Here is a 16,099-nt window from a genome sequence, read left to right as displayed (position 1 = left end):
AAATAAAAAATATCAAGAAAACAGAAGTATAGTAAGTGATACTTACGGCTGCAAGGGCTTTACTTTGTAATTTAGAAAAGGGCTGCAGATTTCAATAAACTGCTCAGGCTTCTTAGGTGGGTTTTCTGCAAATATAAATTTGATTTGATCGATAAGTTATTTATCTCATTAAAATGTATTACCATTACCATTATGTTAAAACAATTTTTTATTTTGCTTTTGCAGTGCTTTCAATTTTTGTTTTGCTTTTTATTTTTCTTACAGTATCTTTAAACTTGAACTTTGTTGAACATGAGTACATCAAGTCAAGTCAAGTGGCTTTATTGTCATACCATACATGCAGTATTGCAGCATACAGTGGCATGAAATAATAGTCTCCACAACCTCAGTGTAACACAAGTAAAGACAGATAAAGAACTATACTATAAAATAACAGAATAAATAAATAATAGGTAAGTCAATGGATAGCAATAATTTGAAATAGTAATAAATAAATAAATATAATAAATAGTAACAGTAAAACTAATAAAAAAAACAACAGTAGTGAAGTGTAACAAATGCACCACATATAGATTCACTACTATGGTCAGATCTGAGAGCAGCAGGGCAGCACAGAGGTCCGGTCAGCATACATACCATCCACCATTGCCTTCTCCCATCCACTTATCACAGTACTGTAAAATAAGGTCTAAATAGAAACCAGGATGAAAGATCAGTATGTAATCAAGGAAAGAAGCATGGTGCACATAGCAGACCCAGAAGGAGAAAAACTGAAAAGGGGAGATCCAATTTATATTGGAATGGATACACTGATGACTGACCCTCCAACTCTGGACCTTTTGCAATGGAGATTTCCACATCTCACTATTAGATGGATTGATGCCACAGAAAATTCAAGCAAAACTAGATTAAAGAAAGAGGTCTTTATAATATTAAAAGATAGAAGTCAGAAAATGTCTAGCGGGAGACAGTGCTAATTAAGCAACAACATGAAAGTGAAATGAAGTTGCAGAGAGATCTGGCAGAAAGAATATTGTATGTGAAGTAAGAAAAGAATATCAATAAAGAAACAGAAGACAAAGAGCCAGTGATTGAGTACACAAGAAAGAAGATGGGATAGAGATGACAAATGGGATTAGCAAGCAGATCTGTGTTGCAGCATGTAGAAGGGGTGAGTATAGTTATAAAATTTTTAAAGAAGGAACGGAACTAAGAGATGTGTGCAATGAAAGGAGATCATGCTATGGATTGTATATATCATTAAGGCTTAGTGGTAATTTAGTTTATAGTAAAACAATAAAGAGATACCTTTTGGTTCATCAGTGACAATAATCTGCTTCTTTTGGCGTATCAGTTTCCATCTTGGAAGAGCAGGAGGCTTTGGAGGAACAACAAGGGGGCCAGATCTTGTTCTAGTCACTAATACTGGATGACTATATAGATGTGACAGCCCATACTGGCGCAGCTTCTCTGAGGAATCAGCCTGAAAATACACAATTATAGGCATCGTGATATAATCATTGTACCTTATCAAAAATGCATTCTAAATTAAATGGGGCGTCATGTATACTGTAAAACTTGATTACGCTCAGAAATGTGCATAAGCCATTTCTTATTCAAAAGTCAGGATTTATGAAACCCAAACTTGGCATTGAAATTGGCTTAAAGTTATGGGGTGTTTGGGATATGGAATCCATTAAGTCTTATGTGAAGTATGGAATCTGTAAATCCAATGCAGACGTTTTTGGTGTTTTGGCATTTTAGCGACTTCAGGCAGCAGGTTAATGCAGTAAACAAAAAATCTTGTTAAATTTTACATGTCAATGATGATGTCCATTCAACCATCCATCCCTCCATTATCTAAACCCATTTTTTCTAAACCTGTAAAAAAATAGGGATTGCATAATTTCTGCATGATGGTCTCTATAATGTAGGCTCCAGTTCAGTGCACAACTCCAACACAACAGCTCTAGGATGTCTAAATCAGCTTACAAGTCATCAAGAACAAAATATAACTGAAAGAAAACTTAATGTTTTTAACTTTATTTGTCAATATAATTTAATTGTGGTAAAATAGGTAAAATAAATTCTTATTTTAATTTATTCTTATTTTAATTTTATTTTAAGAAATTACAGAATGCATGCAAATTGTAAAATTTGGGTTCTACTTAGTTAACTGACTTGAGCATTGGAGTGCGTTCTGGTATTTTTTTGCTCCATCAAAATCACATTTTTGTTTTTTAAATACTTAGTCACACAGATAAATGTGATGAGTGGTAAAGATTTGCTCAAACTGTCACGCCGCTGTTTGAACAGGCCAGCATAAACTGCAGTCATGCGCACTACAGTTTCATTCACTGTAGTGCTGAATACTAATGATCTGTTTTGCCAACAGCATCTTTCAGGGGTGTAAAAACTGGAAAATACTGAATTCAACATATTCAAGCTGAAATAACCCCTCTCAAGTCTGAAACAGTGTTTTGAGACTGTACAGAGTATTCCTGTATCTTTTTAAGGATTGGCAATGTGCATGTGAGAGTTGCATTGGGCAGGACAGATTATGGCATTCACTGATCCATTCTGTTAATCTGCTAGTCCAGGGGTGTGAGGAGAAACAATCCCTGGACAGAATGCCAATCCATTGCAGGGTGAACACGCATATACACAGGAAGATTTAGGCCCTCTGGACACTCCTTAGACTTTGCTGTATGTCAATAGCACACTTTCAGTGAAGTTTCATTTTTTGCATTCTCCCATGGTTTGAAAATAAGGATGCCGTTCAGGAACATGGACAAACTGATACGGTGATAAGATGATTCAATCATAAATATTCAGACAGGGAGGCTAAAGGAATGTGATAGGGAGTGGCTTAATGCGTACATGGATACATAATTTTAAGTTTATTTGAGATTTAAAAAGAAATTCTTAGTTTTGTGACCTGGCATACATGTGGTTTTATAAACCCAGCATTTTTGTGTGTGCACTGTTTTTGCCTTTTAAGCGAAAACAAAATTTTAGTATGCAATCTAAGCAAGGTTTTATACATGAAGCCCCTAGTTTAAAAAAAAAAAAAAAGCTAGAACTTTTAAGTTATAAGCATTATAAACAGTGCTGAGCTGTCAATAGTGTCAGCATCCTTCTATTATGTTGAAATATCATCCATCTATCTATCTATACATTTCAAGCCCATAAATCAGTTTAGAATAAGATGTCTTGGGCACGGCCATTGAGAGTGTGTCTGTTTGCGGTGAGACTGTCAACCGTGTCAAGAAGTTTACTTACCTCTGCAGTGACATTCATTCAGTAGACGGATTAGGAGAGCATTGGGGGGTCATGAGGTCGCTGGAAAGGGGAGGGTGGCATTCCCAATATCTGTGCAAAAGGGACAAAGGTCCAAGTCTTTAGAGTCCTGGTGCTTCGTGATTTGCTATATTGTTGTGAGACAAGGACACTCATTGTTGAGGAGCAGAGCAGCTGGACGAGGCCAAGGGGACACCCCTATAGCACCTGACTGTGGCAGATAGATGGTCATTTCCAGGGAGTGGGACTGGACCATGTGTCTTCCTTTTCCAGGTGTTGTTCTGAGGTGTTTTGTTATGTGGTGGGAGCGGCAATGTGCTGTATCAGTGCATGTTTCCTAACCTGAGCTGACCTGACCTGAAGAGACTTCCTTTCAAAATACATTTTATACGTTACAACACCAAGTATTTATATCCCTTTGGTGTCAACTTCCATCCATCCATTTTCTAACCCGCTGAATCCGAATACAGGGTCACGGGGGTCTGCTGGAGCCAATCCCAGCCAACACAGGGCACAAGGCAGGAACCAACCCTGGGCAGGGTGCCAACCCACCGCAGGACTCTGTGTCAACCTTTATTTTATAATAGAATACGTGTTGCATTTTTTTTAACCGTCATCAGGAAATGTAACTAAATTGTCACGTTTTTGTCTTCAACATAATATTCTCACACCTGCTTAATGGAATTCAGGGTTGCAGGGGTCAAAGGCAACTTTGGTGAAAAGTATTACCCAAGTGTGGATGGGCCAGAGTCTATCATAGGGCCCACTTAGACATGGCTAATATGGAATGACCATTTCACTCAGCACCTATGTGTTTTGGGATGTGGGAGAAATACTAGAGTTCCCATGAGAAAACACATATAGAAGTGTGGAGAGGGTAAAACGTTTGCACAGATAAGAACCAGAGGTAGGATCTGAGCACAGGACATTGGATGAGTGAAGCAGCAGTACTAAACTCTGAGCTACTAGCCAGCATTACTTATTGAGACCTTTCGTACGTATTCGGACTCATTTATGGGACCATATCTGTGAAAGCAGGAGTGATGTGTCTGATGACAGTACATGTTACTTATCTGAACAAAGACACAGGCAGGGAAACCCTGGAAGAACAAGGTTAATTATACAATCACCACTGTGTTGAGTATTAAATCAAATTAAAAAAAAAAGATTGAATACCACAATAATAATTAAGACCATATGAAATCATAAACTTCTAAAAATGTTATTTCAAACAGAACATTTTTACTAACAAATAAAATACTACAGTATGCATTCATCATACCATCAAGCCAAGGACAGAAATCTTCTCTGAAAGCTGAAGAGGTAAAAAGATGGCACAAACAACCATTTGTGGGAGTTGGGATCCTGTAATACCTAGTAATTAATGATAAGAAATAACCATATATTTAATTAGTAAAAACATATAATACAAACATAAAAAATGCAATGATATATTCTGTATAACACCCTTCAGTCAATCTAATTAAAATAGATTTAAGAACAGACAAAAAATGCAGAACTGGCTTTCATTTTCAAATGGCTTGAAATGAAAAATATTGACAAAAAGTCAAACTATTCACTAGCCCTAACCAATGACCCCGAGCCTGACAGGTAGAGTGGCTGGCTAGCTTAACTATAGTAAGCTACATTTAAGTTGTTAATCAAATCTATATAATTCTTAATACTGTAATAATGTATAATACCATGACTAATCTGATTGGCTTTACACATGGACTGAATGGAGATTACTGAACAGTATTTTGATTTGAATTTAACTACAGTGAATCAAATTGGTGATTCAACAAATCTCTAGTCATTTATCAATAGCCATGAGGTAAATTGACCCAATGCTCTGCACATTTATTCAGTTTAATTTATATACATACCTACATACATAAAAAGCTACTGAACTCCTGATTAAAAACACAAATAAAGCCATCATTTCTGATATTTTGTAGATCAGTCAGGAATAAATAAATCATATCATGCCCAATTTCAATTTTTGTAAATATTAACAAAAAGATGTTTGAAAATTGAGCTGCTGGTACACTGAAAACTGTGAATAAAGTATGTCAAGTGAGTGCTAGGGCTGTAATGAAAATGAAGAGATCCCTCATTTGGATTGAAGATCTAACAAAAAAACAAATCAACCACAAAATAACACGAATTCTCCTACTCCTTTCCACAATTGCTTAACAGAAGTCCATTTAAATGCACACACACTCAAACAGAACTAATGTGGACAGGCCAGTTGGCTTAACGTGCACTTCTTTTGGATGGGAATGAAACTGGAATGCCTGGAGAAACTCCACACAGAAGTGTCAAACAGTAGTGTAAAACACTGCACAACACCGTTGATTACAGGTAAGATTTTGGTTAGATTTTTACAAAGACTTTAATTAAGCATGCCTATGACTTTTTGTTTAAGTAAGACATTAAATAAATATGTCGTTAATGTTTGATTAGATATGATGTTTATGCCTATAAACAGGGGCGAATTTACCATCAGTGCTTTCTGAGCCTTTTCGCCAATTCTGCATTCCACCTGATAGATGAAAGGATGGAGTATCTAGATGTCAAAATGACCAAGGGGAAGGGTACCACCAAACCCCCCACCCCATTCAATGAAACTTTTGAGTATTAGCAAGTTGGAATGACCAAGAGGGACCCCACCCCAGCATGATTAAACAAATTAGTATCCATGTGCCGAAGTGACCAAGGGGACCCCTTTACTCCCGGTGGCAATTAAGCAATTGAGTCTCACAGCAAAATAAAGAGTGAGAAATACCATGCTGCATTAAAACAACTTGGTGTCTGTGCACTGGATTGTAAAAAATATGATAAGCTCTCTGTTAAGGAGCTAAGTCACTCATGGGCCTGTGGGGGTCTGAATCCAGCCTTGTCTATAGCGGTTAAGAGAAATTCAAACCATTATACACTGCAAAATTTGGAGTCAGGGGTAATTTAATACATTGGTTTGATTTTACTTAATGTCTTTTCCAGGAGGGGAGAGCTGTCCAAAATATTCGGATTTTACCCTTTCGGGAGAGGTTTTGGAAACTAACTAACAAGAAGGAGGGAATATCTGCATATACAAGAGAGTACTTCATAATAAAAAATAATTCATATTTACATTAACGTGGGGAGCCACTTCAACCACTACTTATGTGTAGCTTTCACCTGGAAGATGCAACGACAGCCATTTTTGCTCTTTTATGATCATCACACATTGGCTGTTAGGTGTTGAAGTGGTGAGAGTGATAGACAATAAGAGAAAGGAGATGATTAGGGGGCCAGAATGACAAGGTCATGGAGGGCAATTTAGCCTGGACATTAGAATACACCCTACTCTTTACGAAAGAATGCCCAGGGATCTTATATGACCATAGAGAGTCAGGAACTCAGTTTTACCTCTCAGTACGATTTTTAGATCACAGTGTCGCTACACTGGGGCATTGGGACCCACATTCAGACCACAGGGTAGGCACCCTCTGCTGGCCTTACCCACACCTGTTCCAGCAGCAACCCAAGCTTTTCCTAGATGGTCTCCCATCCAAGATGCTGGCTGGGAACCAAATATGTTTAGCTTCTGGTGGATGACCTGTTCTGAAGTGCATGTGGTATAGCTGCTGACTACTTATTAGCTGTGTGCAAGCAACATCAAAAACTGTTTAATTCTCCATCCTAAAATAAAGAATGAATGTAGTATTTAGGAATAACATATAATAGAATTATACATTAAAAAAGCTATCCTATATTCATATCTTCTTTGATAAAAAGGACATTGACTTTTGTGTAATGCATTAGAATATTTTTGTTGAGAATTGGTATCATTTTCTAAAAATGCTGAAGCATAATGCTTCATACTATTTCCACAGCAACCTATCTGTTATTTATGTATTAAGACATGCATTTATTTCATATTGTCTGAAATCTTTATAACATTTTCTACAATAAAGTTTCCCATTGCTGTCTTCTGTATTCTGTTATTAAACTGATTCCATTGCCGATGTCCTTCAAACAATCAGATCTGTCACTGTCTCTTCCTGCCCTGTTCTTTATTAGTTCACATGTCTGAGTTGCTCGTGCACAATAATTATTTGGCTGGGCAATAAGAATTATCAATCTAGTTCCTAAGTGTATCATCTGTATTCTATACATGTTTTCTTCTCTTTACAGTACATACTATCATGATTACTTTGTTTTCCATTCTGCCAGAAAAAACAAATTGGTTTACACTGATTTTTACAAATCTGATTTATTGACTTAAGTCAACTTACTTTCTTGGCCGGTCTGTGATGGAGCAGCTTGCGCCTCTGAAGGAGGTTGAGCAGAGTATGGGGATTTTTTTTCCTTTTCTTTATCTGATTTTTTCTTCAGCACATCTTTCATTTCAGACTTATCTAGACAAAGTACCACATACTTGACGTCATTACAGTATATACATGTTTTTGTACGTATTAGTGAAAGTTAAGTTTCATGATAAAATTCTAAAACAAATATTTTTTGTGTTTAGTTCATTGAGCACCATGATGATACTAAAGCAGGACTAAAAAGTAAACAGAAAAAACAAAAACAGTTTTGTACATTGGTGGTAATTGAAAAGTTTCTGCAAAACATTAAATTACTGAATTTGTTTCAGTTCATAGCTCAGATAAACTACAACAATTATTTTTCAGAACTGCACAGTTTTCAGTATTAAATAAAGTGGGCACATAAAGTCTTTATTAACATGTGTAAGATGGGTATGCAAGTCAGTAGATGCTAATAAACAGTAAAGGATTAAAATACTGCCTTGCACGTGGTCAGTGGATCATTTCATGTATAATACAAATGATGCCCAATAAGAAAAGTTAATAAATAAGACCACACATAAAATTTAATTTATACAGCATTTGTGGCACAGTGGTTAGCATAGTAGCCTAAGAACTCCCACATTCACTTGGTCTTTAGGTGGAATTTTTCTCATGACACTCTTGGTTTCCTTCCACATTTTTAAGATGTGCATATTGGCTTAATAGGGTTACTGGACATATGTGTGTGTGTGTGAGTGTGAGTGTGCCCCATGAATAAGTGGCCCCTCACCAAGGGTTGATTTCTAACTAATACTGCAAGGACAGGCTCCAGCTCCCACACCACTAAACTAGACTGAACTGATGGATCTTTTTGAAATTGAATTATGCCATATAACATTTTACATTTATTTTAAACACATGTAGTCATATGACCTGTCAGGTTATCAAAATCTGTTTTTTTATCAGATTTAAGGTAAGATCATTTGTTCTCAATCACTCAGGAGCTATGGCTCTGCAATGATCATTTAGAAATCTTTATAAATTAAAGTTAATGTATGTGTGTGTGTGTATATGTATGTATGTATGTTCAAGCATCACTTCCAAATGGCTGGAGCAATTTTCATGAAACTTGGTAAACATATTTCTCATTGGTCGACTAAAAATACTGTAGGGTGAAATCAACTCTAACCCACCCCCTTCTGGGTAGGGTGGAGTGGGGGGTGATCTTGCAGTCTTGTATGCATGTTATCATTCAGTTGACACTCTGAATGACCACCAGAGGGCGAACTGGAGGTGACTGCCAGCTTTCTTTATGTTTGAGCACCACAGCGCCCCTGTTGCATTGGAAATTAAATAGAGTTGGCCGGTTACGAGCATCAACTGGATGATAAAATACATACAAGACTGCAAGACAAGCACACTAGTGAGTCTTCATTATTTGTTAATTTATTTTTATTTTTAAAGTTGTGGGTTTTTTTTTTATTATATTTTTCTCAAACAATTTAAAAAAAAAAAGCCAAAACACTTAATTTTCCTTTCCTCAGTGCTGGGTATTTCAGCTAGTATCTTATAAAACATAATTTCTCAAGTAACCATTCAAGATTATTTATCAATCTTGTAAGATGATTTTAGAAATTAGATACTCTAAATTGATACTCTAATGAGCTATGTAGTCACATTTATTATTATTATTATTATTATTATTATTATTATTATTATTATTATTATTATTATTATAACCACAAATGGTTGAAGACATGTACAAACCAAACCAAAAAAATACTGATAACATGAGGCCTAAAGCATACAATCTTAAGTATGAAGAGTTTCAACAATTTTTTTTTCTGCAAACAGCCCAAAGAGTGTGATAATGATTTATTTAACAATTCAAAACCCAATTTAGCTGCTGACATAACTGTTAACCTTTATCCTTTTAATGCATATCTAGTAAAGTAGATGCTTAATGATTTAATCACATTTTCCTCCTAATAATTCTAAAAATGAAAACATATTCTACTAGATTTAAGAGAAGGTGTTGTCAATGAATGATTACCACTTACTGAATTCCAACTAATACTACCAGCTACCGTTTTTGTCAACCACTGCACAAGCTGAGCTAAGTATAGAATTGCTAGAAGGCTTGTACACTTTTTTATCTACATGGAGTGACCTCTGTGACAACTCAGATGTCTAGTATGAGACTGTGATGGATACAACATACAGGGTTGCTCACCTTTCTCTAACAAGGTTAAATGCACATTCAACTACATTTAATTCCTATGAGAACCATACATAACAGTTCTTGATGGCTCAAACTCATGAAAGGATCCTCAGTTAAACAAACTAACAAAACAATAGAAAGCCAATAAAAGGTAAACAGAAAATTTCACATCATGGCAATGTATATATTTTGTGATTGACAAAGTGATTTAAATGATTATCTAGAATTTAAAGTGGTTCAGTCTGTCCTCTGCTCCATGTTAACATTAGTTATTTCTAGACTAACAGATATTAGTGGTAGTGAAGGGCTATGTTAGCATGCATCTGTAAAAGGTAAACATTATATCCAAAGTGAGGAAAAAAAGAAAGGTAGAGAGGCAATGTTTTGATTGTGCAGCCTTTATAAGGTGAGGAAGGCTTCTTTTCTTTTATCCAGTGTGAGAGTAACCGTTGCTGTGATTTCCTATGCTGTATAGTACAGTATATGTTAAATTCCAAGTTAACAAAATAGACCTTAAGTATGTTTAATGGTTGTTAATTGAACAACCTAGAAAAATAGTAGAAAAGTGAAAAAAAAATGGTGCAGAGTTTTTTGTGCAAGCCTACTGGCTATTATGCAGTTGCCGAGTACTGATTCATTACACGTATAATATGTCAAGTGTCAGAGGCTACCAAAGAAATTGTGTATTGCAATGGATGGCAGGCATAGGCTGGCATTTCACTTGGGTTGGTTCAAAACCTGGACGGGAGGTCGGCCTACCAAATAAGCAGGGTGGCCCCTGCCACAAACAGGAGATGGACAGGAGTGGACATGCTGACATCCCGGAAGGACTGATAAAGGATGCTTAACAGGCTGAAATGGCAATATAAGGGAAGCCTCGAGTTATTTACTCCCCAGAAAGGGTAGATGGCAGCATCCCTGGGTTACAGTACCCCTACAAATACCCATAGGGCATGTTGGGAACTATAGTCCCATGTGGCAGCCCTGTTAGGTTCCATGGGTGCCAGCAGAGGTCACGGAAGAGATTAATAGGACATGGAAATGCTTCTGAGGAAAAGTTTCATGGCACGGGATGTACTCCCAGGTCCGGGATAGAGGAGACAGCTATGCTTTATTACAGAGGAGTCACAGTTGGGAGAGGAGCTGGACAAGATTCGGGGGAGTGAAGGATAAAGAAGAATAAAAAGTTTGTTTTGCTGTGCTGTATTGGGCCATGCTAAAAGAAGAGGCCAGTTAAAGGAATCTTTGTGAATAAAAGACATTTATTAGAAACCGGGACAATCTTGGTATGATTTTGTCTGGGGTTTGGTGGCTCTGTGGCATGGTGGTCATAATATGGATATATATACAGTGGTGTGAAAAACTATTTGCCTGTGCCACCACCACCTACTCAAAGCATCATAATGCTCCAATATTGATGGACTGAAAGCCAGAAGTTTACGTGACCATCATCATCAAGTCCTTCCATGAGAACCCTAAATACAAAGAGGACTGTTTGACTTATGTTAGGTAGATTGCCCAGAGGGGACTGGGCGGTCTCGTGGTCTGGAACCCCTACAGATTTTATTTTTTTTTCTCCAGCCTTTGGGGTTTTTTTTTTTTTTTTCTGTCCACCCTGGCCATCGGACCTTACTTATTCTATGTTAATTAATGTTGACCTATGTTTATTTTTTATTGTGTCTTCTATTTTTCTATTCATTTTGTAAAGCACTTTGAGCTACATTTTTTGTATGAATATGTGCTATATAAATAAATGTTGATTGATTGATTGATTGATAAAGGTGTGCTAATAGAGCATAAAAAGAGCTAAGTTGTACATCATTTAAGAGATTTTCATTTCCAAATGTTTGCTTTATTTCTAATTAAAATATAAAATTTTTCACTGATTTTACTCATATTTAAGTTGTTAAAAATTTGGGTTCATTTCACAAATTTGCCTTATTTATGTGCCTGTTCATTTATTTATTCTGCAGTTCAATAATAGTGGGTTTCACAAGTAAGAAGAGTATTCACCAGGGGCATACTTTAGAAACAAATTGTTTCTTTTATATCCTTAAGAGGTGGAGTGCAAACAGTGCAGTACAACTCTCACATCAGCCATGACAAAAGGCTGCAGAAGCTAGGGTAGAAAAGGCACATTTCAAACAATCCAAACTATGCTTAAAAGGCAATATTAAATGTTGATTAAAAACGTATCAGGTAAACTATATCACAATATCATTTTTTAAACTTTTTAATTTCACTCATGAAAAATAACAAACAATAGATAACAGTTGCAGGTTATTTCAGGATATTCTATGCTAAGCTCTTCTTCAGTATCCAAGTAAAATAAAAGGTTTTGTAGCCTACAGAGGAGCAATGTAGTCTGCATCATACAGTTACACAAGGGCTCATCAGTCAGGCTTACAATTCAGTGTCAGATCGGGTTTAAAATCTATCAATAATATCTAAACAGAATAGGACTGTAGGATAAAAAAAAATACTTGCTCTATAATCCTGATCAGATTTGTGATTTTTTTTTTGGATCTAATGAAGAAGCATTATGTTTAAGGCTGCAGTAGAAATAGTTTTCTAAAGTTTAATTTAGGATTAACATGTTTTATTTATGTTTGTGAACATTTTATAACTTTCCATTTCTACCTTTTAGGTGAGAATGTATATAAAGTATAAGTATATGTTTATTGTAAATTTTAATCTTGTGTCACTTGCAAAATCCTGGCATGATAGACAAACTCTGATTAAATATTTGAATTCAGCACAAAAGGTTCATCTACTGTATATTGATTCATGTGAGAAGAAAAAAAGTGTTACCCAGTATACATACTATTGTCCTTATGACGCATATTGGAATAATCTTTTATTTATATGAGTGTCACCAAATTAAATATCATCCAACTGACATTGTTATGGTAGTACTTCCTTACTTACTTACCTGCTAACATAGTGTGGGATATGGCCGGCAGCTTATCCCAGCCAATACCCCCAAGCCGCCAGGTGGAGTCCTCCCTGCAACGTGGAGATGCCCCGAATGCCAGCAGGGAATATTGGACAATGTTGTTTTTATTTCCCAGCCCTGCTGGATACCTTGGGGCCTGCTAGAGGACACTGCAGGGAGGCACAGAGACTATTTGCCTTACGCCCAGGAAGTACGTAAGAGTCAATTGGATGAAGGGAATGATGTGCTTCCTGGGTCAAGAAAAAGAAGGATTTATCTGACCCGGAAGTGTTCCAAGTCACATGGACAGAGTGGGGGAAATGCTTCCGGGTCAAGGACTATAAAAAGGACAGTGAAAGACCAAAGCGTTGAGCTGAGCTGGGTGGTAGGAGGGCAACTCGGCTGGGAGTGGAGGATTGATTATTAGTGATTATTGTGATTTGTTTATTAATAAGTAGTGTGGAGTGGAGGGTGCTTTGTGCACATAATTATTATAATAAAGAAGAATTATTGCACTTTTACCTGGTGTTTGGCTTGGTACCTAAGGGTTGAAGGGAGTGATAGCGCCCCCTACTGCTACAATAGTGATAACTAAGCCATAAAGTACAGAACAAGTAAAGAGATGCTCAGTAACATATGGCAAGATGCAGTCAGACAACACCAAGCTGACAAACAGGTTGTATCTCAAGAGAAGGTAAATACATAGAAGAGACCACAGGATAGAAAAAGCCAACGTCAGACACAAGAACTTGTTAATCATTTTGGCTTGTGGTGAGTTAATTCAAAGGGAAATTTCAAACATGCTCACAAGAGTTTAACTGAATTCCTTCTTTGAATAAAATGATGCCTTCCTTACTTAGGAGCTGACCCAGAACTGAAGTCAAAATAAAAATGCATCGTAGATTATTTGTGAGTGAAGTTTACAGCTCTGCATGCTGTTTTCAGAATATGCAATCCATCTAGGAAGAGGAGAAATCTCACAATGATGGTACAAGGTCTGGTGAGTGAAGCTATGCTAAAAATGTAAATGTGGTAAGCAGTGGAAATAGGAGGGGAGAGTTGTTTTAGCACTTTTTACTCCAGAAATCTTTTTGGTATTTTATCATAATGGACCAGTTCTACAAATATTATGTTATCTGTAGTAATTCCCTGGGTCTCTAAGATAAATTTCATGATGTAATTTCACATTTGTTCTGGGGTCAAGTAGAAGTGTACATTTTCTTAGTTGGGGTAGTTGTAACTCAGATTACTTTATTGGAAAGCAAAGAATATTGCTCCTTATGGGTTTGACAACACCGCACAAATCCTTTAGGACCTGTAAATTTCTCTGAAAAAGTGGAAAAGTGTCTTTTGGAAATATTGCTGCTAGCCAATTCCATGTTTTAGAAAATGTTAATAGGGCAGCCTGACATGCATTGACGTAACGCGGGGGAAAAAATAGTATGCGGGGGCTGTATACCTTGACAAATGATTGATTAGCGATAAGATAAAAATACAGTGTGGCCTCACTATTCCAAACATGCATAAATCCAAAAAAAAATCCCAGTGATTTTGTACATGAAGAAAAAGTTTGCATATGAAAACAGAGGGAGAAAAAGGATTTTATATATATATATATATATATATATATATATATATATAAAAGTATCATTTCTTTTCCAGTGTTAATGTCATGAATTTTGGTAGTTGCAAAAGTCCGCAGACTCAACATTTTTTAGACTAGCGATACCCTAAGTGTTTCTGCAAATTCAATTTTGTGCAAATCATTGTCTCATCATTAACTGCTGGCACAGCTAGCTCACGTGTGGTTTTCCCAACCATGATCATGTTGTGCGTGTAACATACGTGTGATTTGTATTTAAGAAAGCAGCATGTTAAGTCTGATGTCCAAGCTGATGGATATTTTCTAAAACAAAATATTTTTTAGGGACTTCAAAAAGAAAAGAATCTTTAGGTTTTTAGCTCCCATTTCTGACTTTTTGCTTCTTAATTTATCAACTGACACCAGATTTAAGCTTCTTCTGGTTTTGACCTTTGACTGTTTTTCAAGTATTCTTTTTGGTTTTTTTTTTCATTTGGCTAGCTTCTATTCCCAGTCCATTGTCTTCTTTGAAGGCAGCATGCTCATTGCAAGAGCTTACATACGTAATAAACTAAAGATATGAGCTATCACAAGGTTGAAAATAATATTTAACCTTACACCAATTTTCTTCACTTGTTTATTCCAGTGCACGGTCATGGCCAAGATCCATCATTAGACATGGTAACAGTTTAACACAGGACACATTCTCTAATCCAGTGGTTCCCAAACACGATCCTGGGGACCCACTGTGGCTGTAGGTTTTTGTTCTAACCAGATTTACAATCAGTGGTAATAATCAATAATAACTGATCTCATTTAATTAGGTCGTCTTTTTTTATTTTAAACAGTATGTTTTTACATTTATAAGACATTTAGAAATATTTCTATGTGATTTAAGTAGAAATAAATAAATACGTAGAACTAACTCTCTTGATTTCTCCTTTTCCTGTGTAGATTGCTCCTTTCATTTACCCCTAATATTGACAATTAACAACCAGCTGACACCTGGGATGATGAATGCAGCAACAAATTCAAAGTCAGACCCGCTAATTAGTAAAAAATCAATTAAATAACCAGAACAGCAGAATGAAAATTTGGTTGAAAATGCGATTAATGACTTTAAAAAATTGTATATTCCCCATATAACTGCTTATTACATTTTAATAAAAATCAAACAAACTTAGTTTGTAATTTCTACATTGACTTAAAAACTCAGAAACTGGGAAATAACTACTCATTTAATTAGGCTGAGAGTTCAATGAAAAACGGAAGTTGGTTGGAACAAAAACCTGCAGCCACAGTGGGTCCCCAGGACCGATTTTGGGAATCACTGCTCTAATCCACATTTACTCTCATAGGCCAGTTTAAAGTTCCATATTAATCCAACAAGCATTTCTTTTTGATGTGTTAAAAAAACAGATTACCTTGAGAAGCAACCATCATGAATATGGGAAAACTCCACTCAGGCAATACCAAGGTCAGAATTCGAAAGCTACAAGCACTAATATTTACACCACTCATAAAGTAATCCTTTTTTATTCTTCTCTGTTGTGCATCTTGCAGTTTTGTAGACCATATTTCAATAATAACTTTCTTTCAAGTTTCAAGGACCCTTAGTCAAAGCAGCTGACAGCGTTTTAGTTGAACTATAGATATATTTGTGAGTCGCTTACTAGTACACTGATGACAGCAACAATGTAAGGCCTGTTTTTCTTGGTTAAACCAGTTCCCCTTTAAATGGTTTTAAATAAAGGAACTAGTATACT

The 16,099-nt window shown here is 36.2% G+C and overlaps 1 protein-coding gene across 3 annotated transcripts in view; it reads right to left on the bottom strand.

Moving 5' to 3' along the window:
- adgb (androglobin) overlaps window positions 1-16,099 on the bottom strand; it is a 204,956-nt gene that overhangs the window by 141,894 nt on the left and 46,963 nt on the right. For 2 of the 3 annotated variants that reach the window (XM_039747534.1, XM_039747535.1), the window contains exons 9-12: window positions 7,581-7,703; window positions 4,583-4,674; window positions 1,309-1,483; window positions 47-125 (exon numbers count right to left, since the gene is read on the bottom strand). In XM_039747534.1, the coding sequence (XP_039603468.1) occupies window positions 47-125; window positions 1,309-1,483; window positions 4,583-4,674; window positions 7,581-7,703 (469 nt within the window). Of the gene's footprint in view, window positions 1-46; window positions 126-1,308; window positions 1,484-4,582; window positions 4,675-7,580; window positions 7,704-15,757; window positions 15,936-16,099 lie in introns of those variants that run through there. The other variant, XM_039747536.1, reaches the window with a different exon arrangement.

The sequence above is a fragment of the Polypterus senegalus genome, chromosome 3 (genome assembly GCF_016835505.1).
Source record: "Polypterus senegalus isolate Bchr_013 chromosome 3, ASM1683550v1, whole genome shotgun sequence".
Lineage (NCBI taxonomy): Eukaryota > Metazoa > Chordata > Cladistia > Polypteriformes > Polypteridae > Polypterus > Polypterus senegalus.
This window is presented reverse-complemented; position numbering and strand designations above follow the sequence as displayed.